This window comes from Danio aesculapii, chromosome 1, assembly GCF_903798145.1.
Source record: "Danio aesculapii chromosome 1, fDanAes4.1, whole genome shotgun sequence".
NCBI classification, from domain to species: domain Eukaryota; kingdom Metazoa; phylum Chordata; class Actinopteri; order Cypriniformes; family Danionidae; genus Danio; species Danio aesculapii.
In genome coordinates, this window is record NC_079435.1 from 8,547,939 (window position 1) to 8,572,510 (window position 24,572).

The window sequence follows — 24,572 nt, forward strand, 5'->3', positions numbered from 1 at the left end:
TCAGATCACTAAGTGAAAACCTCAAAATTACAATAAACAAAGTGTAAAAATCAATTGTATTTTAAACTCAAAGTTATATGAAAGTCTGAAGTAGAAGTTAAAATTCAGAGAAACAGAAATCAGAACTGATAAATATAAAAGAATAACAGAAATCAGGGATATATAGGGTTCATGTAAGACTCATTAGCCCTCCTGTAAATTCCTGTATTTCTCTTTTTCAAATATTTTCCAAATGATGATTAACACAGGAATAAGCAATAAGGAATTTTTGACAGTATCTCCTATAATATTTTTTCTTCTGGAGAAAGTCTTATTTGTTTTATTTTGGCTAGAATAAAAGCAGTTTCTGTTTCTTTTTAAAAAGCCATTTTAAGGTCAATATTATTAGCCCCCTTAAGCTATATTTTTTCCAATAGTCTACAGAACAAACCATCATTATACAATGACTTGCCTAATTACCCTAACTTGCCTAATTAACCTAGTAAAGCCTTTAAATGTCACTTTAAGCTGAATACTAGCATCTTGAAAAATATCTAGAAATTGGGGAAACAAATATAAAGGGGGACTAATAATTCAGGAGGTGTGTTTTTATTATTTATTTATGCATAAATACATTCGTTCAATCAATGGATTCATTAATTTATGTATACCTAACACAAAAGACATTGGGATGAGGCTGGCGTAGTTGTTGCAGTAAATGGAAAGCTTTTCAAAGTATCTCTTCTGACCGTCCACAAGGAAGAATCTGTAAGAATGTAAATGTCAAAATTAAAACACAAGTAAGCGATGAAAGACGTGACATTAACACATTCACGCACCTGTATGTGATGCTGATGGCCGTGTACATGGCGAAGAAGGCCAGAAACTCTTTGTAAAGCACTTTATAGATGCTTCCCTTCCAGGCCAGCAGGAGTTTGGAGAAGCCGCAGAAGCGAGCGTTGGCTACTCTGGCGGTGTACGTGACTGTCATTACGCTTCGCTGACGGCCCAAATGAACTCAACCGGTCATTACTGGACAAAACAAAGCCTAGAGAGAGGATTAATGAAGCACAACACAGTGAGAACAGTCACTTTTTAGATGATTTAACCCTTGTGTTATCCCTGTTGGGGATGTTTTCATTCACTCTGATTTTGAGTCTTTCTTTGGTCACAACTTTCCCTGTGTTTCAGCAAATGGAATGATTTTTGGTGATGAATCTTATTTTGACACATATTTTGGAAAATTGCTTTGAAAATTTGCTTTGCTCAACAATACATGCAAATTGACTACCCTTTCATTGTGTTCGTGGCTGTTTTTGCCCAATTGACTTACATTATAATGACATTTTTTGATCGCAAAGCCATGACAGCATATGATCATGCATTCTCGATTGTTGGTGGATTTCTCTATTGGAAAGAGGTACAATTTGTATTTTTTACAGTTGATAATTAGTTTCAGCGTAAAAAGGGTAGGCCATGTCCACACGTACACAGGTATTTTTATAAATGGAGCCACTTTCGTTTTTAAAAGAAAGTCTCCGTCCACATGAAAACGCCAAAAAAACGAACTGGCATGCATGTTAAATTCCCCATGAAATCAAAACTAACTGTATCAATTTAGTCAGCTCACATTGCTCGATTTGTGCATCTGTGCGAAAAAATGAACTATTTGTCCTTGTAATGTTTCATTGAAATCTGACTTAAACCATGCCCCTCCATACTGACAACAAACAGAAATGGTGAGCAGGAGGAGTCTGTTAGTCTGTAATAACTCTGCCCAAACCCTTTCCCCCATTATTCTGAATGAATTACCTACTTAACTACATCCAATCAGCTCGCAGTAGAAAAAAAACAAGCCACGCCCACTATTTTCTCATTCTATATTACGTTTCTCTGTGTCACAATACAAAAAAAAAAACAGTCATTCATAGCGGGAATTTATTTTATTTATTATTATTTATTATGGGAAATAATTTTACAAAAATACATATTGGTGACGCAGTGGCGCAGTAGGTAGTGCTGTCGCCTCACAGGAAGAAGGTCGCTGGTTCGAGCTTTGGCTGGGTCAGTTGCCGTTTCTGTATAGAGTTTGCATGTTTTCCCCGCGTTCGTGTGGGTTTCCTTCGGGTGCTCCGGTTTCCCCCACAGTCCAAAGACATGCGGTACAGGTGAATTGAGTAAGCTAAATTGTCTATAGTGTATGTGTGTGAATGAGTGTGTATGGATGTTTCCCAGAGATGGGTTGCAGCTGGAAGGGCATCCACAGTGTAAAACGTGTGCTGGATAAGTTGGTGGTTCACCGCAGGTTAATAAAGGGATTAAGCTGAAAAGAATATGAATGAATGAATGAATGAATGAATGAATGAATGAATGAATGAATGAATGAATGAATGAGACATATTTAAAGCACTACACAAGACCTTTAATTCAACCAGTAAGTTTTTTTTTTTTGTCAGAAATGACACAGGCTTCTCCTAAAAGAAAATAAGATGATATATATAAGAGGAACTGAGAAAAATATCTATACTGCTCAGCTTTTATTTACATTAGAACAAAAACTTTAAATCAGGATTTTACACGTACAGTTGAAGTCAGAATTATTAGCCCCCCTTTGAATTATTTTGTCTTTTTTTAAATATTTCCCAAATGATGTTTAACAGAGCAAGGAAATTTTCACAGTATGTCTAATAATATTTTTTCTTCTGGAAAAAGTTGTATTTGTTTTATTTCGGCTAGAATAAAAGCAGTTTTGATTTTTTTAAAAACATTTTAAGGTCAAAATTATTAGCCCCTTTAAGCTATATTTGTTTCGATAGTCTACAGCAGTGTTTCCCAACCCTTTTCCTGGAGGCACACCAACAGTACATATTTTGGATGTCTCCCTTACCTGACTAATTAACTTCAGGTTTTGGAGTCTCTTCTTATGTTCTAATTAGGTGATTCAGGTGTGTTTGATTAGGGAGACATTGAAAATGTGTACTGTTGGTGTGCCTTCAGGAACAGGGTTGGGAAACACTGGTCTACAGAACAAACCATCGATATATAATTACTTGCCTAATTACCCTAACCTGCCTAGTTAACCTAATTAACCTAGTTAATCCTTTAAATGTCTCTTTAAGCTGTATAGAAGTGTCTTGAAAAATATCTAGTCAAATATTATTTACTGTCATCATGGCAAAGATAAAATAAATCAGTTATTAGAGATGAGTTATTAACACTATTATGTTTAGAAATGTGTTGGGGAAAATAGGGGAAAAAATAAACAGGGGGCTAATAATTCAGGGGCTAATAAATCTGACTTCAACTGTATGTGAATAATTTCTGTCTTGACTGTATTTTATGTTTAGGATGCTGCCTATTTTTCAGTCCAACAGCTCACTAATTCATTCATTCATTTTCTTTTCGGCTTAGTCCCGTTATTAATCAGGGGTCGCCACAGTGGAATGAACCGCCAACTTATCCAGCATATGTTTTACTCAGCGGATACTCTTCCATCAGCAACCTATCGAACCACTGTAGTCAAAAAAAACATTCCTTACACCATCACTGGGAAACATCCATACACACTCATTCACTAGGACAATTTAGCCTTTCCAATACACCTAAAGCGCATGTTTTTGGGCTGTGGGGGAAACCGGAGCACCCGGAGGGAACCCACGCCAACACGGGGAGAACATGCAAACTTCACACAGACATGCCAAGTGACCCAGCCAGGCCTCGAACCAGCGACCTTCTTGCTGTAAGGGGACAGTGCTAACCACTGAGCCACTGTGCCGCCCCTTGAACTTTAACTTTAAGTCAGAATTTGCCAGAACAGCTTGACAAGTTTGGGAAGCTGCCTATTTTTCACTATTTATTATGAGTTTTCATGTATAAAGCTCAGTTGTGCTTTTGTCAGTGTCTAAAATCCTGCTGCAGATCCCACCAAGCACATGCTTTGTCATCTAAAATACAGAAACAGGTAAATGAGGGTATTCTCTGTATACGCACACACACCTATTACGGGAAAAACATGCTGAACTGCCCACAGGTGCTTATTTTTCCACGTTTATTTTTCGCATGTGCTCTGAACAAGAACATACAAGAAGCTAACTCTGATGCACGTTCACTATATAGTCTGATTCACAAATTACAACACACTTCCATATTCTTAACCATGAATCCCTCTCTTCAGTGAATTTCATGTAAACACACATTATGACTGAAACTGTGAATGTTCTTACCTTTCCTGCTGAGGTTTAGAGGAGTGAATTATTCCTCTGCATGTTTTTTTCGCAGGATGATCGCGCCATGTTGTGTGTTCAGAGAGACGGTGCGTGTGTTTGTGTGTGGGATTTGATCCATGAGGAGCCTGAAGTTTTTAAGTGGTGTCAAACGCACCTCCTTCGTCAGGAGGAGGGACATCATCTCTGCATCACGAACACACTGAAATTCAGAGGATTAATACACAGTTGAAGTCAGAATTATGAGCCCCCCTGTATATATTTTGTTCCCCAATTTCTGTTTAACGGAGAGAAGATTTTCTCAGCACATATCTAAACATAATAGTTTTAATAACTCATTTCTAATAACTGATTTCTTTTATCTTTGCCATGATGACAGTAAATAATATTAGACTAGATATTCTTCGAGATGCTAGTATTCAGCTTAAAGTGACATTTAAAGGCTTAACTAGGTTAATTAGGCAAGTTATAGTAATTAGGCAAGTCATTATATAACGATGGTTTGTTCTGAAGACTGATCTGAAAAATAAAATAGCTTAAAGGGGCTAATAATTTTGACCTTCAAATGGTTTTACAAAAATTAAAAACTGCTTTTATTCTAACCGAAATAAAACAAATAAGACTTTCTCCAGGAGAAAAAATATTATAGGAAATACTGCGAAAAATTCCTTGCTCTGTTAAACATAATTTGGGAAATATTATGCATTTATATTTTGATTTGATGTATATTAATATTTTGCATCCTCAAGATAAACCTTTTACCGTGTTTTTCAAAAACTTCAGCTTTGAACAACACAAATTTTATCAAGTTACATTAAAAAAAATAATGTTCGTATGTGTATTAAGGGACATTTATTTTATTTCATTTGTTATTTTAATTTTAACCTATTCACCTTATTCTCCGCGTACGAGTGGGCGCAGCCATTTGAATCATTTTGGCTCGAGACTTCCGGTCTCATTCACTTCCATTCATTTTTAAAGGTTAAAAACAGCTCGTTTTGCTGCTTGGTGTTGCAAACTGATATTTTCTAATTATATTATTCTACTTTGTCTGTATTGTCATGGAAACACTTGTTTGTGGAGTAAGTAGTTTGACCGTTTTCTGCCATTTATTGTTCCTAGTCATTTCTCCCATAGGAGACTGAATCGGAACTTCTAAAACAATCGCAAAAACGCGCACACTTCCGCATTAAAGAATAAGGTCAATAGGCCAAGCTTAATTTGCACATTTGTTTGTTTGTTTGTTCTACTAAATTAAATAAACATTTACATGAAGCATCTGAAATTCTGTTAATAAAAAATACATTTTGTGTCTCTTAACATTTTGGTCAACTCTGTTACATCGAATATAGAAAGACCAGCCGATTCCAATGTTTTCACTTGATTGAATGGACGTTGGTGGTTATCAGTGGTTATGGTTATTAGTGGTTATCAGCTGGTTATCAGGTGGTTATCAGGTGGTTATTAGATGATAGATATGGGCCAGTAGGGGCCTTCTGCGCTCATGCGATCATCCATCCACATGGTTAATCAGCTATAAATCACATACAGCTGTGGTTAACAAGAATTATTTATAGTATTTTTTATTATTTTATATTAAAGAGCCCATATTATACATGAAATAGGGTCATATTTAGGTTGTAAAGGTCTCCAACAACAGTCTAATATGCATGCAAGGTCAAAAAACACTTTGATGGTCTTATAATCTGCATTTATTTTTACCTAATTATACCAGCGACTCCCATATGAATCGTTCAGCGATTCATTTGTTCCCAAACCCCTCCTCAGCGCGAAGCTAATCTGCGCTGATTGGACTGATGACAGCCTGCTGCGATTGGTCGACACGGACAAGGCTTCAGCGCGAGAGTGAAATGCCCAGCTGCTAATCAACAATATAAAAGTAGTCACAGTGCATACACGCTTCACAGTGGATTTTGGCTGCCAGTGGGTGAATGTGTAAACAGACGATGGACTAGAAAATACTGACGACTAACTATTTTATTGAGCAAAAAGTCCAAGAACTGGCGAGGAGGTCACAGTCTTCTTGCTCTTTTCACACACACACGCACACACACACACACACACACGCACACACACACACACACACACACACACACACACACACACAGGGCCTGCGCGTCCATAGAGGACCGGCTGAATAGAGAGGGCGCGGCGCTCAGTTATATCCGCGAATACCCGTGCGTTACACACATGAGGAGACACACACACACACACAGAGGGCCGGCGCGTCCATAGAGGAGCGGCTGAATAGAGAGGGCGCGGCGCGGCGCTCAGTTATATCCGCGAATACCCGTGCGTTACACACACGAGGAGACAATAATATTGAGCTGAAATATTTTGAAACTTGTCCGTTGCATGTGTGTAAACAGCTGACGATCCGTAATCAAAGCGGCACGCGTCACGTTTTCAACGTGGCTTTACATGCGATATGAGAATATAAAGAGTTAACCTGATACAGTACACGCGGTTACAAGTAACAAAACACAACTAAATACATAATTTGCAAGATAGAGTAAACGAGGCAACAATTTTAATCGCATTTACTTACACTTGTGAAATGGGGGTAGAAACTGATTCATGATGCACTGATCCATGTTCTGACAGTCTATACTGATCCTTCCTTTAACAAACTGAAGAAGTCTTCTTTGAAAGCATATAGTTTTCAGAAGCACTCAGAACTGCTCAAGGCTGGGCTATAATGCTGAGGTTTCCTCTTTAATTAGACTCAATAATATCCATCTGCACAGCGTGACTTCATTCGACCGGTGTCTGTGTGTGTCTCTGTGTGTGTGTGAGACTTTTTTTTCTGTTAGTGGGCGGGGCCGCAGGTTTCAAATCTCCCGGGTTTGCGCGTGCAACTACTTGTGTTTCGTAGCTGCATCATCGGGAAACACCTAATGACTCGTTATCAAGACGACTCGTTTGAAGCACTATGAGTCGACTCTTTTATAGATGAATCAATAGTTTTAAACACTGTACACTTACAGATTTAAGCCTTAGCTGGATATTTCACTTCACTTAGAGCTGTGTGACACACTACATGGAAGGGCATTTTCAAAAACCCATAATATGGGCTCTTTAAATTACACATAAATTGTATTTTATTATTTCTACCCCTACCCCAACCTTAAATCCAACCATCACAGTAATGTTAAAAACAGATTTGGATCTGGAGTGCTCTCTATTAATATAGCTGATTAACCATGTGGATGGATGATAACAGCCTTCTGAGCCTACCAGAAAGAATTTAACTGAGAATTCAACTGAAAACTAACAGGAAGTCACTTTCAGATTTCAATTAAACTTTACAAGGGCAAACTATTTTATTTGTCTTAACGACATGCAGAGATGAATTGTTTATCTCAAATCTAGCAATGAAAGCGGACTAAATCAAGATGGTTAGTTTTGATTTCATGTATACTTTAAAAGCACAAACATCCACCAGACTGAAAGCGTGACAAGCGGCCCCGGTGTCCCCAAATCCTCATTGTTGCTGGTATTGCATGGAGTCAGTAATTACCCAGCAGTCTCTGATGTAGTAAATGTCCACTGCATTGGTGCGTGGAGCCCCCCAGGATAAACGTTCATTAGTGAAAACTCCCACTGCGCCTCACAGACCTGACGGATACAGAGCGACAGTCAGACACACACACACACACACACACACACATTCAGAAAGTTAAACACTAATGCATTAATGCACAACATAGACTCAACTTACTGTAAATGTAGATGAGTGAAAGCCTTCTGAAAGCATGTCTGGGAATCCTCAATGAGGGTAAGTCTGGATTGTCTTGTAAACTTCTGGATACCTGTGACATTAAGCATTGTCCTGGCTCTGCAGGAGGTTTGTTTGTGCCGGTTCGGGTCAAGGATGAAAGGTGCCCTCGAAAAATCTGCAAAATAGAGAAAACGTGCCAACATGTGCCTCCAGACTGAGCTCTCGGTGCTTTAAGGGGAAAAACTTGTTAATTCCGAATGAAATACAGCAATGAAAACATTTTCCATGTCAGTCAGTTCTATGTGATATGAAACATAGCCTGTTCAAATTACGAATATTCAGTGACACAATGTATTTTATTAATGAACATGTACACTCACCGGCCACTGTATTAGGTACACCTTACTAGTACCGGGTTGGACGCCCTTTTGCCTTCAGAACTGCCTCAATCCTTCATGGCAAAGATTCAACAAGGTACTGGAAATATTCCTCAGAGGTTTTGGTCCATATTGACATGATAGCATCATGTAGTTGCTGCAGATTTGTTGGTTGCACATCCATGATGCGAATCTCCCGTTCCACCACATCCCAAAGATACTCTATTGGATTGACATCTGGTGACTGTGGAGGCCATTTGAGTAACTCATTGTCATGTTTAGGAAACCAGTCTGAGATGATTCATGCTTCATGACATGGAGCGGGTTATCCTGCGTTATCAGAAGATGTGTACACTGTGGTTATAAAGGGATAGACATGGTCAGAAACAATACTCAGGTAGGCTTTGGTGTTGACACAATGCTCAATTGGTACAACTGGGTCCAAAGTGTGCCAAAAAAATCCCCTACACCATTACACCACTACCACCAGCCTGAACCATTGATACAAGGCAGAATGGATCCTTGCTTTCATGTTGTTGACGTCAAATTCTGACCCGACCATCCGAATGTTGCAGCAGAAATCGAGACTCATCAGATCAGGTATTGTTTTTCCAATCTTCTAGTGTCCAATTTTGGTGAGCCTGTGTGAATTGTAGCCTCAGTCTCCTGACAGGAGTGGCACATATAATCTATCTAGCATATAATCTATCTATCTATCTCTATCTATCGAATGTTTTCAGTTGTTATTGAAAACGTATTCCACCAAATATTGAGTTCTTAACTCTTCTGATGTTAAAGCACTGGAATTGTGTCTACTAGAAATGAATATAATAAATGTCTGACAAGATAACTACTTTTTATGCAACAAAAATATAATAAAAAAAATACAATAAAAATATTTTTATTTTATTGTTTGTAGAAACTTCATCAACAGCTTACACAGAATAACACAAACCCTATGTTTACTCAAACATAACTATATTGACATTTAGAGATTTTTGGGGGGCATAAAATAAAATAAAAGGGGGTTTATATTCATTATAGTGGTAAATTATTTTATTTGACGACCTTTGTTTTTGACAAGTTCTTGAAAATACTTAAAGTCTGCGTGAAGTGGAAATTGCAGACACCTTTATTTTAGAACAAACTGACCTATTACGGCCATTTTTATGATATAAAACTAAGTTTTTAAGATGTAAAATAAGTCTCTAATGCGTGTGTATGTGAAGTTTTAGCTCAAAATACCCCACAAATAATGTCTTATAACTATGGCCAGAAAGAATCTGTGGACATTTTTGGCTTTTTCTGTGCAGAATTTAGTTAAAAATCAGCGGATTTATGCAGAATGATTTTGGGAGTTTCATAACTAAAACCTTAATGTAACTAAAGAGTAATACCTTTTTAACTTGTATTTAATGTTTACAATGCAAATCCAATTAGATCCACTTTGTTTGGTAAACAAAGCAAGTCTCTCATATAATATATCCACTAAAAGACAGAAAATACTACTTTACACTTTTTGTGAATAAATTATATTAACATTTTCATATTAGTCAATAATATTACTGACATTAATTTAAAAACTAAATAAATATAAATTTACACACATTTACACAAGTAACTACACAGAATCAATGATGGGCTAAAAATCTGCAGAATTCTGCGTGAGTAGATTTGGGCCTACTTATAACTCTTTGAATCTGCCCCTTTTAAGCTTTGATCCTAGTTGCGCCATTTTGGTGACTGTCGCTTTAAATTCAATTGTGTTTGTGCTCTTTTCAAAAGCAGGCGGAGCTGCAGATGCCTATGCATCAGCATAGTGGCAGATTCAAAAACAAGACTAACTTAATATGCTAATGAGGGAGAGACAGTCATTAATGGGTGGGGCTTTCCCCCTCTGTTGACACATACAAACGGAGAATATCAATCAAAGTGTTTCTGCAGGCTGTTTTTATCAAGTGTGATTATAAAAAAATAAAATAATAAATGTTTAGCATTAGAAGCTGCTTATATTCACAGACTGCTGCCACACAACGGAGTTTAACCTCATATAAAAGTGATTTCTGCATAATAGGACCCCTTTTACGACTGAAATGGAATATTGAGTAAGGGGCGGAGCTTTCTTATTGCACATCATTCCCTCATAGCAAACTAATGGTAAAAGAGGCGTGGCTAAGAATACCATTGCTGAATCGTCAAAAATATACAATATTAGAATGCTGAATAACAAGAATAACATGTAAATTTTGATTTCACACAGATATTTTTCCACAGAAAATACAAAAGTTCCTGTATTTTAAATAAATTAATAATCTCTCTAAATGAAATTGCATTAAATATGTGTGTGCTTGTATTTGCACCTTTTGTAAATCTGCCTTGAAACAATAATAACTGTAAAAAGCACTATACAAATAAACTTGAATTGAACTGAATGTGTTTGAGATTAGTGTTTCTCAACCATGTTCCTGGAGGACCACCAGCACTGCATGATTTAGATGTCTCCTTTGTCTGTCACACCCATTACAAGTCTATCAGTCTCTGCTAATGAGCTGATGATCTGAATCAGGCATGTCTGGTTAAGAAGACAGGAGAAATGTGGTCCTGCATGAACGTGGTTGAGAAACACTGGTTTAGATGATACTATGTAAAACAACTGTAGTAAATAAGTGTACAGAAACAGCTGCTGCAGTAGAATGGAGGAGAGTTTATTTGCTTTGAAACTTGGTGCGCTTCTACAAAAAGAAGCCAAATTTGTAAAGGCAGTAACAAGTTATAAGAAAACAAAACCTTAAGAAAACTGACTGATGACTAATGAATTATGGAAATGGCTCTGTCTATAATTGTGAGCTCTTACTTTAAGCCATGAAACCACAGGATAATAAAAAGCAAGAAAACACATGTAATGTCGAGTATAGCATTGACAGTGTCCTGCAGTGTTTAAATGAGCTTCTGATCTCCTTGTAGGAGTTTGTACCTGTGTTTTGATGCATGCGGACATCACAGCCAAACAACCAGAAGAAGAGCTGAGATGAAGAACTAAATCTCCCAAATAAATGTGATAGAAGCTGTAAGATCTGAACAGAAATCATTTTAGAAGTCTATATAAATACGTCACTTATCCTGCAAAAAAATTAAATTAGATATCTTGAAATCACAACATTTGTACATGGTAATTACAACTGATGCACTGCGAAGAGAAGTTAAATAAATCTGAGTTTAAAAGAACAGTTCATCCCCAAAAAAAGGTGTTTTAGGCATTATTTACTAATTTTTTGCAATCCATTTTCATCTAATGCAACAAAAAGATCAATTTTGTCCGAATTTTCACATAACATTCTTCAAAATATCTCTCATTTTGCATTATAAAAGAATAAAACAGGTAAATAAATGTCAATTGGACATTTTTGGGTGAACTAATTCTCTTAAATGACTCACTAAAATATTAGTTATGCCCATTAAAAGGGATAGTTCACCCAAATACTACAAATTACCTCATCGTTTACTCTTCCTTTAATCCTTTATGAGATTTTGTTGAACACAAAAGAAGATATTTTAAAGAATGTTGACACCTATTGACTTTCATAGTAGAATAAAGCACTATTAAAGTCAATAAGTGCCAACATTCTTCAAATTATCTTCTTTTGTGTTTAACAGAGGAGAGAATCTCATATAGGTTTTAAACAAGCGAAGGATGAGTAAATGACTGGATTTTCATTTTTGGGTGAACTCTCCCTTTAAGTTTGGACCCTCTCAACTAACAACACTACAGTCTGAAATCCAAAGTAAAGTCGATTAACGCAGAGTAGAATCTGAATCACAGGTATATGGTGTCTTTTACTGATCCTAAATCAGATTAATCTGAACTAGAGACCATGTACACTGATGTTTAATCGCTGAATTCATATCAATTTGATGCCCTTCCTTGAACACACAAAAGTAATGAGTGTTTTCTAACGCTTAAATACAAACACCGTCATCATAAAGCAACAAACATCATGTGTGTTACTAAACAGGCCATTTAAAGGGACAGTTAACCCAAAAATGAGTATTCTATCATTATTAACTCATCCTCCACTTGATCAAAACATATTTAAAGTTTCTATATTCTGTTGAACACAAAAATAAGATATTTTGATGAATGTTGGAACCATTAACTTCCATTTGTTTTCCTACAATGGAAGGCAATTGTTACCGGTTCTCAACATTCTTCAAAATATCTTCCTTTGGGCTCAATGGAAGAAAAAAGCTCAAAAATGTTTGCAAGCACTTGAGGGAGACTAAATAGTGTTCATTAATGCTGTAACCATTAACTTCCATTAGATTTTCCAACTATGGGAGTCAATGGTTACCGGTTTTCAATATTATTCAAAATATCTCCTTTTGAGTTCAAAGGAAGAAAGAAGCTCTTAAATGTTTGCAAGCATTTGAGGGAGCATAGACAGCATTGATTAATGCTGTAACCATTCGTTTCCATTTGCTTTTCTTACTATGGAAGTCAATGGTTACCGGGACATTCTTCAAAAATGTCTTCTCTTGTGTTCAATTGAAGAAAGAGGCTCATAAATGTTTGCGAGCACTTGAGGGAGAGTAGATTGTGTTGATGAATGTTGTAACCATTAATTTCCATTTGTTTTTCTTACTATGGATCTCAATGGTTACCGGTTTTCAACATTGTTCAAAATATGTTCTTTTGAGTTCAACAGAGAAAATAAAAAGCTCATAAATGTTTGCAACTACTTGAGGCAGAGTAGATGGTTTTGATGAATTTTGTAACCATTAACTTCCATTAGTTTTTCCTACTATGGAAGTCATTAGTTACCAGTTTTCAACATTCTCCAAAATATCTACTTCTGTCCTCAACGGAAGAAAGAAGCTCTTAAATAATTGCAAGCACTTGAGGCAGAGTAAATAGTGTTGATGGATGTTGTAACCATTAACTTCCATTTCTCTACTATTGAAGTCAATGGTTACCGGTTTTCAACATTGTTCAAAACATCTTCCTATGCATCTTCCTATGCATCTTCCTTCCTAAGCACTTGAGAGAGAGTAAATAGTGTTAATAATTGTAACCATCACCTTCCATTTGCTTTTCCTACTTTAGAAGTCAATGGTTACTGGCTTTCAACATTCTTCAAAATATCTTCTTTTCTGTTCAATGGAAAGAAGCTCATAAATGTTTGCAAGCACTTGAGGGAGAGTAAATATTCATTTTATTTGGTTGAACTGTCCCTTTAAATCTCCACTGACATTCATTACGGATCACTGGAGCGGCGTCAATTAACGCAGGAGCTGAAAACCAGAGAGTAGAGAGACAGTGGGTGTGTGTGAGTGTAGAAGAGGTGTGCGTGTTTGATCCGTGGGAATGGTTTAAGTCACTTTTTGGGAGGACTGTAGGGCTCCAGCAGCTGCTTGGAGAAAGTGTTGACCTTGTCAGCTCCTCGAACCTCGTGAGGCAGCAGTGGCAACTTTACTATGTGGAAATCTTCATATAAATCCTCCATCTGAGAGAGAAAAAGAGAATGAGAGAAAGAGTGTAATTAGAGAAAGAGAGATTATTTAGCCTGAATTCACAGAGTTAGACAATAAAACATTAACCATAAATAAAAATAAATAAATATCAACAATACTTCAATATTTACTAGGAGAAAAAACAGATTGTATCCTTCTATCGGCACAATATATTAACAGCTGACACAAAAAGGACTGGAATGGGAAAAAAGAATGAAAAAAGGCAGATGAGAGGTAGGTGGAAAGAGGAAAGTGACAGAAAAAGGAGGCAAAGACAAAACAATAGTAAAGAGGAAAAAGAGAAGGATAGAGTAAGAGAAAAATATTAATTAAAAGAAGAAGTGGGACAAGAAAAAGGAAATGAAGTGTGTGATGGAAAATTCGGGCAGGAAAAGATAAGATATTGAAATAAGTAGGCACGTACAAGGAAAATGGAGGGCAGAAAGGAATAAGGAAAAATATTATGGAAAGTCATTAAAGAAGAGGAAGAAAAAAAGGGAAGAAAAATATATATGTTAAAGAAAACTAAGGAATAGGAAAAAGCATTGAATGAGTTGGAAAATAAAGTTAATAAAAATGTAAAGAAAAAAAGACAAAATAAAACAGAAATAAAGGAATGTGAACAGGAAAATTAAGAAAAAATGTATTAAAAAAAGAAAGAGGAAGCAGAAAAAATATATAGAACAAAAAGGAAACAAAGGTAGGAAATAGAAAAGAAAGAAAAGCAAATGAAAAGAAAAAAGAAAGAAAAAAGGAAATAAAACAGTAAAAGTAAATGTAATGGAAAAAGAAAAGGAATATAAAGGAAACAAACTGAAATGAGAACAGGAAAAGGAAATGAAATAGAGAAAGAAAAAAGGAAAACGAAGGAAACGAAACAGAAAAAAACAGGAAATGGAAAAAGAAACAAAAGTAAAAAGGAAACAAAACAGAAACGGAACAGGAAATGAAAAACAAACAGGAAAAGGAAACAAAATAGAAAAAGCAAAGAATATAGAATAGCAAACGAAACAAAATGGAAAAGGAAATTAAATGGAAAAGTAAAACAGAAACAGAAATGAAACGGAAATGAAACAGGAAAGTAAAGAAAAGGAAAATGAAGGAAATAAAAAGGGAAAGGAAATGAAACAAAAAAGAAAAGAAACAAAATGGAAAAATAACAGTAAATGGAAACAGAAACGGAAATAAAACAGAAACTAAATGGTAAAACGGAAAAAGAAAAAGAAACAGAAAAGGAAATGAAACAAAATGGGAAAAAAACAGGAAATGAAATGGAAAATTAAAGTAAATGAAAAGAAAAAAGACAGGAAATGAAACGTAAAAGAAATAAAAAAAGTTAAGGATCATAATTTTTGGGCATTTCTGTGTTAAACTCCTGAATGTAGAGGTACATTATAATCTGGCTGGAGTGATATTTCTTCTTGATGATGTTTTACCAAAAAGACAAACATTAAAATTCCATCTCTCACACACACACCTGGTCCAGGTACTTCGACTGAATCTTGTGTCGGGCTTCACACATCTTACAGGGCCGCTCGTTGTCAGGGAAAACCAGCTGGTTGACTATAATGTTGTGTGTGTCGATGCGACACTTGGCCAGTTCCTGAATCAGACGCTCCGTCTCGTACAGAGACAGAAACTCCGCAATGCACACACAGATGAACGTCGTCTGCTCCTGTACACACAACATACATACATTCAGCCATTTGGAGCAGTTTTACAATACATCAATTCAATTTAAAGGGACAGTTCACTAATTATCACTTCCTCATCATTGAGTCACACTCAAGTGGATCTGAACTTGATTTTATTCTCATGTTGAACACAAAACAAGATATTCAGAAGAATGTTCAAAAAAAAAAAAAAAAGCAGCCATTGCAGCATCTGATGACTTCTGGCATATCTGGAATCCTCTGTGGGACTTTTTGGAGAAGGTATATTGAAACATTATTATTATTATTATTGGTTTTGTTCAATTCACCCCTCACAAAAGACTCAAACTACTAGCTGATGGATGAATGTACAATAGATGGCTGTATTATTGTATATGACGACACGAGACACCTATACCACTGTTTTGTCATTGCAAATATTCAAATAAATGTTTATTTTAAAAAAATAAATAAGGAAAAGAGCAGCCGAGGACTTTTATAGCCAAAAAATAAATAAATAAATAAATAAATAAAAATGGAAGTCAATGCTTTCCCACATCCTTCAGAATATCTTCCTTTGTGTTCAACAGAAGAAAAACTCTGTAATACTTTAGTATAGGTCACAATTCATTCATTCAATATTAACTACAGTCTTATTACCTGGCTATTATTAAGATACTAACAGTTCATTAGTACTTATAAAGTATGATCTTAAAAACCTAAACCCATCTTCAACCTTGCTAACTATTAATAAAAAGCTAATTAATAGTTTATTAAGCTCGTTAATGGTTTGTTAATACAGTGAATTGTGACCTAAACTAAAAGTATTACCAGAAACTCAAATGGGTTTGGAACTAATTTGAGGACAAGGTCTCATTTTTGAGTGAACTATCCCTTAATCGGGTATTGTGTGTGGGGACACTGACCGGGTCCTTGAACTGCTCGCTGACGGAGCGGATGACGGGCAGCGTCTCCTCCAGTTTGGACGCCAACTGATCTGCATTCATGTCTCCCAGACCCAACATATTACACATCTGCAACAGTTTGACAGAACTACACTTAAAACTGATATTAAAACCCATTTACACTGGAGATAAATAACAAGTAAAAATAGTTCTAGGCAGAAAAGTGTTATAACAATAGTTCCCAGTGTGACTTTGCTACTAAAAACACAGGATACAGGCTCTGGAATGGGTTTTGAAAAAGCACAGCATGGCATGAGGTCCACTTGGTGTGATATTATGAAGGTGATGTAATAACAGGCCCATTAGAAATAGGAAAACAAAACGTTCTACGCACTTGAAGATACATCATATAACTCAGGATTTATGGGCAAGGACACAATGAGCACCTCCTTCGCCATGATATGAATGTAAATAAACAGTCATGCCATCTTTTTACTATAAACAGAAGCTTGCAACAGTTGCCCCACTTCCAAGCTCTTCTGACTGGCTCTTCTGGAACTGACAGAGATGAACAGCCCTGCGTGTGCAAGTTGAAGATCTTTCAACTGGACATGGCATCTAAAATATTCTGTGTGAACAACCCCTCTAGAGTCAATTATTTTGGGAAATTTTGATTTTAGAAAATCACCAGAAAGCAAAATATATAAGCCGTCCAATAATATGTGGCTTTTTAGGATATGAATATATGGTTGAGATATGACTATAATGACAATATAAAATCTGAGATTTAAAAGAAATTCATATCAAAATACTGGAAAAAAAAAGGCCTAATTTTTTTTTACAAATAAACTGCTTATCAATGCATATTACTAATCCAAACCTGAGTTTTGATATATCCACAGTAAGAAATTCACAATATATCTGGCAATATAATTTTCACCAAACTTTTATAAACATACCTTAATGATTTTTGGCATAAATCTATACAGCTGAAGTCAGAATTATCGGTTCTCATGCTAAATTTGAACTCTTACATATTCTTCCCCAATTTCTGTTTAACGGTGAGAATATTTTCTTCAACATTTCTAAACATAATAGTTAATAACTCATTTCTAATAACTGATTTATTTTATCTTTGCCGTGATGACAGTAAATAATATTTGACTAGATATTTTTCAAGATGCTAGTATTCAGCTTAAAGTCACATTTAAAGGCCTCACTAGGTTAATTAGGCAAGTCAGGGTTATTAGGCAAATCATTGTATAATGATGGTTTGTTCTGTAGACAATTGAAAAAAAATATATAGCTCAAGAGGGCTAATAATATTGATCTTAAAAAAAATTAAACCGCTTCTATTCTAGCCGAGATAAAACAAATAAGAAAAAATATTATAGGAAATAGTGAAAAATTCCTTGCTCTGTTAAACATAATTTGGGAAATATTTACACAATTAAAGATAAATAAATAAATGAAATAAATAAATAAATATTTTAATAAAAAATAAAAAAATTTGACTGTACATTATAAAAAGGATTTGTAGTCCTGGGTCACAAACCCGAAGTTTCCCAGAATGCAGCTGTGATACCTGTGAGATAAAGGGGCTGATCTGGTTCTTGATCTGCATGAGGCGTCCCAGACCTCGCTCCACGATGGTGGGGAAGTTGAGCAGACGCAGAGTGTGTCCTGTGGGAGCCGTGTCAAACACCACCACTGAGAAATTCATGCCTTTCACTAACCTACAAAAAAGGAAGAAAAATGAGACTATCAGTATCATATTGTATCTTTTATTTAATGAGATGTCGGCTTCATTGGCTATCTTCATGGCAAAAACAAATCAGAGTAATAATAAATAAAAAAAAACATTTAAACAAACAAACGCAGGATATTTGATAAATCAGTTATAATTACTTTTGTTAGAAAATATAAAACACATGATAAAATAAAACAAAGCATTACAGAAATAATCATTTATGCACATTTATATATTTATTGTTTGTATATAATAAAATTGTATTAATATTAATGAAATGACTTAAAAATACAACTAAACATGTAAAAAAAAATATTAAATAGAATATATTATGCATTTAAATATTATATAATAATAGACGTAATCACTTGAATACGATAGAATAGAATATAATGGCATAGTAACAATAATATAAAACAAAATGTTAAATATAAAAAAAAACTTTTACCATTTCAACAAGGTAATTATTACATTACAATTATTACTATTTAATAATTAATAATGACTACTTATATTTAATATTTATTATTTTAATTATTATTATCTATTTGTTTAAATAAAAAATAAATAAATGAGAATCTATTGAATTTATGACCAGAACAGTGAACAGCAGTGAACAGCGCCATCTAGATGTAAAACCGTGATACTGCACAAAAAGCCCAAAGTCAGCCAGCGTTTTACATTGTTGTTGTTTTTAATTATATATGCAAATCGATATCTTCAGTCCTTTGTGAAAGACAATGAGGCAGATTTCCCTTTCAACGTTTCAAATACTTCTTTTCCTTGAAGAATACTCTGTAACGTTGATTCATTGTGAAGCGTTCTTGACCTACAACACTTTATTGAAGGACTGTTTGAAATGCAAATGCAGGAACAGAAGGCTAAAACTACATTAGGATGAATGATCATACAAAGCGAACGAATGAGCTTTGTAAAAACAGTGCAAGATTATAAACAGGGTTCCCACTCTTTCATGACCACCAGATTCCAGGACTTTCAAAGACTTTTTAAAGCACCATTTATTTCAAATAAAGCACCTTTTTTTTAATTCTCCCAACATATGTTGCACCACGAAAGTCCTTACTGTACTTAACATTTCACTTGTACTTAATATATACACATTAAAAAGTCAGGGTAATGATGGTGTTTTGAATGTGCCAATTGCCCACACAAATGAAGACCCTCTTTAAACAGTCATGTTGAAAGAACTTTAGTAAAGTTCTGACAAAGTTTTGACATTAAAATGTCAATTATTTGTCATATTTATTGTACAAGATTTAAACTTACAATATTTAAATGAAGAATTTCTCATTTTTAGTTCTGTTTTTGACATAAGCACAGTCAGCGGCGGATTTAACCAATAAGCAAGGTAAGCAGCCCCTTAGGGCCCTCGGATGTCTGGGGGCCCCAATGAATATCTAGAAGTATAAATTATACCTATAAACTATTTATGACATTGTTTTTAACCATATGTAATTAAATATTATTTAGTATACAATCAAATATAAAATATAATAAAATTATAATAATGTATTGTTATGTAATAATAATATTAACAAATAAAATATCCATCATGGAGCAGTCCAGCAATCAAATTTATAAAATATATATATTTATTATTTTTATTTTTAGTAACCAATAGCTTAAAATGTAGAGATTGCATTAACTTAAAATGTCAAATAGATGATTCAGTGATATATTAAACAAAGAAAAAAAACAGCACTATAATTTTTTTTTTAATAAAAGGAGAGAGGGTGCATTTCAGAACTTTGGTCCCATGGCTAAAATTGCTTATGGCCCCAAAATCACGAAATTCGCCCCTGAGCACAGAACAACTGCTGAAATAACACCATAAACAAATTGAATTTCAATGTTAATTTCAGCACTTTCAAAGACCTGTTTGTTTTTAAGCACTTTCCAGGCCTTAAATCCATATGTTTGAAGTACTTTCAAGAACTTTCAAGAAGTGTGGGAACCCTGAAAAGCATTGTGCAATAAGTAAAATGCAGTGATTTTGAGTCTGACCTCATGACCTCTGCGTAGCTCATGGCCTCATCAATTCCGGGGAAAGCACTCATGGCCTCCTGCATCATCTTCTTTCCCATACTGAGCATGTTGTCCTCCTCGAAGAACTCATCCGGCAGCTCCGCCACACCCAGACTGGGGTCGATCTCCTGCAGACAGACACAATCTTCATCACCATCATAGTCATCATCACGACATCATAACAAGAGCTCAACATGCACACTCACTGGCCACTTTATTAGGTACATCTTACTAGTACCGGGTTGGACCCCCTTTTGCCTTCAGAACTGCCTTAATCCTTCGTGGCATAGATTCAACAAGGTACTAGAAATATTCCTCTCAGATTTTGCTGCATATTGACATGATAGCATCACGCAGTTCCTGCAGATTTGTCGGCTGCACATCCATGATGTGAATCTTCGGTTCCATCACATCCCAAAGGTGCTCTATTGGATTGAGCTCTGGTGACTGTGGAGGCCATTTGAGTACAGTGAACTCATTGTCATGTTCAAGAAACCAGTCTGAGATAATTGATGCTTTATGACATGGCGCAATATCCTGCTGGAACTAGCCATCAGAAGATGAGTACACTGTGGTCATAAAGGGATGGACATGGTCAGCAACAATACTCAGGTAGGCTGTGGTGTTGACATGATGCTCAATTGGATGAATCCATGCTTTCATGTTATTGAATGTCGCAGCAGAAAAACAAGACTCAGCAGACCAGGCATTTTCCAATCTTCTATTGTCCAACTTTGGTGAGCCTGTGTGAATTGTAGCCTAGAGATGGTTGTGCATGAAAATCACAGTAGATCAGCAGCTTCTGAAATACTCAGACCAGCCCATCTGGCGCCAACAACCATGCCACATTTCAAGTCACTTAAATCACCTTTCTTCCCTATGCCGATGCTTGGTTTGAACTGCAGCAGATCGTCTTGACCATGTCTATATGCCAAAATGCATTGAGCTGATAAGAAATTTGCGTTAACGAGCAGTTGGACTGGTGTACCTAATAAAGTGGCCAGTAAGTGTATGAGTACACCCCACAAAAATCTCTTAATCAGATTAATATTTTCTATAGGAAGCTATACAATATTATATCAGTGCATATACATTAGATTAGTCAGTATTGAAGCCAAATCTGGAGCTAATCTAACAAAATAATTTTAAAAAGCACACCCAAATTTAAATGTTGAGGGTAAATATTAAATAAAAAATAGAAAACAGAGAAGAAAAAAAAAAAATGTAAATCAGGACAAATAAAAAAAAAAATTAAAAAAAAAAAAAAAAAAAATCACATTTTGTTGAAATTTTGTAGTTTGTAATTTGTTTATCCAATATTTCGATGGACTTTTTTTATGCTACATCATAACATGCCGAAAAGTTTTAATTCTTGCAAATACAAAACAAAAACGCAATCGTTTCTTAATGGACATTGATCCTGAAATCCAAACCTGGCAACCCAAAGACTAACGGAAGCAAGCAAGTAAAACCATCACATTAAATGACCATCAGTTAAGCCCATAACTACAAAAAAATACTTAGAATTGCTGTTTGGTGTGCAGAACGTCAGTCAGTACTTCAACACTTATTCTGTATCTACAAGTATGTCTACCACAAAATATCAGGGAAGATTCCTTTGTGGGAATTAGACTGCACAACATTTCATTTATAGCAATTTGTGTATTCCCCAGTCACATCGCAGGATTAGATTACTTATTAAACATTAAAAGATAAAGACATCATTAAATATTATTATTTATAAGTAATTTATACAACAATGACCATGTAATTTTACATTCAGTTGTCCAATTTCTGTACCTCAATATGGTTAAACTAGCCAAAAAACCATAAAGCACTGTCTATTTAACTTTTATCTTTGCTCTGATGCATTTATATATGACTTTAAATTATTATGATTCATTTAAATCAATGAAATCTTTCTAATTAGAGAGATTCAATTTATCTTCTGAAATTATATTCCTCTTTTCATTTATAAAATTGCAGAAAAACTAAATATTGCAATGTCAGATTTTTCCAAAATCGTTCAACTCTAGTGGAAATCCAGCAATTTACTCTGACCAGACTAAGAGGAAAGCAAAAAAATGGCTATTTTTAATTTCTTATGGGTGGATTTTGTTTCATTATTAGGCTGGATTTTATTATTGGACCTGGCAACCCTTAAAAAACACACCACAGTTTGTTTCATGGTAACTTTTTCACATGACTATGGAACGAATGAATATTGACGGTGAATGTCATGGTGCTGTTTTTAGTGTACACACTGTTCTTACTGAAAACAAACAACAACGTACCATTGCAAAGAGGTTGTCGTAGCCCTTGACTTTAGTGGGCACCTTGGAGAACTTCTGGTCGAAGGCGTCTGAGATGTTGTGTGCTGGATCTGTGGATATGATGAGGACGCTTTCCCTCACCGCCGCCAACTGAACCGCCAGACTGCAGCTGCAACGCCATAAAAATCAGCTTCAAAATTAGAATAATTCAAGCGGGAACAAGTACATGACATTCTGCAGTAGGCACTTCCAGAGATGAAATCAATGTTATATTATGATCAAGTTCAGCTCTAACATGGTATTGACTTACATGGTAAATGTTCGAGTTTATTTAGCCAAATCAGTATTTTTTCTTTAGAATGGCAACTCAAATATTAAGTTAAATTTGGGTGTCATTTACAATTAGGAGGGCATGGTGGCTCAGTGGTTAGCACGGTTGCCTCACAGCAATAAAGTCACTGGTTGGAGTACCAGCTAGGCCATTTGGCATTTCTGTGTGGAGTTTGCATGTTCTCCTCATGTTGGCGCGGGTTTCCTCCACAGTCTAAGGATGTACGGTGCGCTATAGGTAAACTGAAAAAACCATATTCTATATCTATAATCGATCGATTTTTACTAGGTCAATTTTTTTCAATTACTTTACCTACCGTGTTTAGGCTAATTTATACTTATTATATTATTCTGACGGCGGTTCATTCCACTGTGGCGACCCATGCTTAATAAAGGGACTAAGCCGAAAAGAAAATTAATGAATGAATATTATTCTGATATAAAACTTTAGCCAAGCACACAGTGTGGCGCAGCCTTCGCATACCCGTGCACCTTTTAATAAAATGTAACTACACATCACAACAATGCATAGCACAAACTTTGTGATTGGTCGGTTTGGTAGTGGTGACAAGGGTAGGAGGTGCGGAAAGCCACATTTTAGGCAATGTGTGTTTTAATTTCAGATGTTTAACGTTGATGTTTAATAAATAATCACAGATAACAGATAGTGTGTATTTACTTCAGTGTGTTTACTTCAGTTATTTTAAAGTAATGCACCCTACATTCAAAAATACTGTATTTAAAAATAAAAAAGAAACTTTTTAAAAAGCACATTTACTGTACAAAACTTGTCTGAACTATGAGGGTAAAAAATATATATATAATAAGTAAATAAAATAATCGTTCATTAATTGTAATTGAGTTAAAATGTTCAATGAATCAACATTTCGATTTTAGGCCAAATCGCCCAGCTCTACCGTATGAGTGTGTGTGAATGTGAGTGTGTATGGGTGTTTCCCAGGGTTGTGGTTGAAAGGGCATCTACTGCATAAGACATATGCCGGAATAGTTGATGGTTCATTCCGCTGTGGCGACCCCTGATAAATAAGGGACTAAGCCAAAGGAAAATTAATGAATGGATTAACAATTTGTTAAAAAAAAAAAAAACTAATAACAAACAATTTCTGAATCCTGCCCTTTAAAAACACCAGAAAAATCAAATATTATAATGATAACACAGCAACAGATGACACTTATGTTAGAAAGAAGAGTTTAGGGGCTAACATTAGCTACTTTCGTTCATATCTTTATATCCGAATAAATAATTAATGAACTATTATGAATAAACAACGATTCACTCAGGAAAAGCGTTTAATGTTACAATAAAATATCCGAAATGATTACTTCGACTTATGAAAGGTAGATTAAATACGTTTTGTTGGTTTTTAACCCTACATATACGCTCATAGATTTTAGACTTACGTCGTGTTTTAAATCTGTATTTATAAGCAGTAATGTGTATGAATGACTAATCTAATATGTTGTGCAGCAGCTAAAGCAGCACTGACAGCTAACAGCCTCTCAGCAGTAAAAAGTCCGTCATTTATTCACCCACCTGCATGTCGTCTTTCCCACACCACCTTTACCGCCGACAAATATCCATTTGAGTGATTTCTGCTCTATTATATTCTTTAACGTCGGCTCTAAAGGCTCTACATCAGGGGCATCCTCAAACTCGTCTTCCACTGAAGCTGCCATCTTGCGCTCAAGTCAATAGGAATACACCAACGCAGTAGCTGCACGCTCCGCCATTTTGGCTCAGTCAAGGAAGAGAGAGCGCGGTAGTT

General features: G+C 35.4%; 2 protein-coding genes across 2 annotated transcripts in view; both read right to left on the reverse strand.

The window, feature by feature from the left end:
* Positions 1 to 4,394, reverse strand: part of best2 (bestrophin 2) — a 15,549-nt gene extending 11,155 nt beyond the window's left edge. Inside the window, exons 1-3 of the mRNA XM_056464985.1 lie at positions 4,203 to 4,394; positions 819 to 1,011; positions 651 to 745 (exon numbers count right to left, since the gene is read on the reverse strand). Of these exons, the coding sequence (XP_056320960.1) occupies positions 651 to 745; positions 819 to 970 (247 nt within the window). The 5' untranslated portion in view covers positions 971 to 1,011; positions 4,203 to 4,394. The remainder of the gene's footprint in view (positions 1 to 650; positions 746 to 818; positions 1,012 to 4,202) is intronic.
* A 9,114-nt stretch (positions 4,395 to 13,508) lies between these two features.
* On the reverse strand, positions 13,509 to 24,529 carry get3 (guided entry of tail-anchored proteins factor 3, ATPase). The gene is made up of 7 exons (XM_056456500.1): positions 24,341 to 24,529; positions 22,477 to 22,624; positions 20,162 to 20,310; positions 17,972 to 18,122; positions 16,408 to 16,515; positions 15,307 to 15,504; positions 13,509 to 13,822 (listed from the first exon to the last, which is right to left on the reverse strand). The coding sequence occupies exons 1-7, from the start codon at positions 24,481 to 24,483 to the stop codon at positions 13,694 to 13,696; spliced, it is 1,026 nt and encodes a 341-aa protein (XP_056312475.1). The 5' UTR covers positions 24,484 to 24,529; the 3' UTR covers positions 13,509 to 13,693.
* Positions 24,530 to 24,572: the final 43 nt, after the last annotated feature.

Bases quoted from the DNA above. Each gene is read 5' to 3' on its own strand.
- get3 (XM_056456500.1), bottom strand. From the start codon at position 24,483: ATGGCAGCTTCAGTGGAAGACGAGTTTGAGGATGCCCCTGATGTAGAG. The intron at 22,625-24,340 runs GTGGGTGAATAA...ATGGCGTTGCAG, and splicing joins GTGGGAAAGACGACATGCAG to CTGCAGTCTGGCGGTTCAGT. The intron at 20,311-22,476 runs GTACGTTGTTGT...GTCTGTCTGCAG, and splicing joins ACGACAACCTCTTTGCAATG to GAGATCGACCCCAGTCTGGG.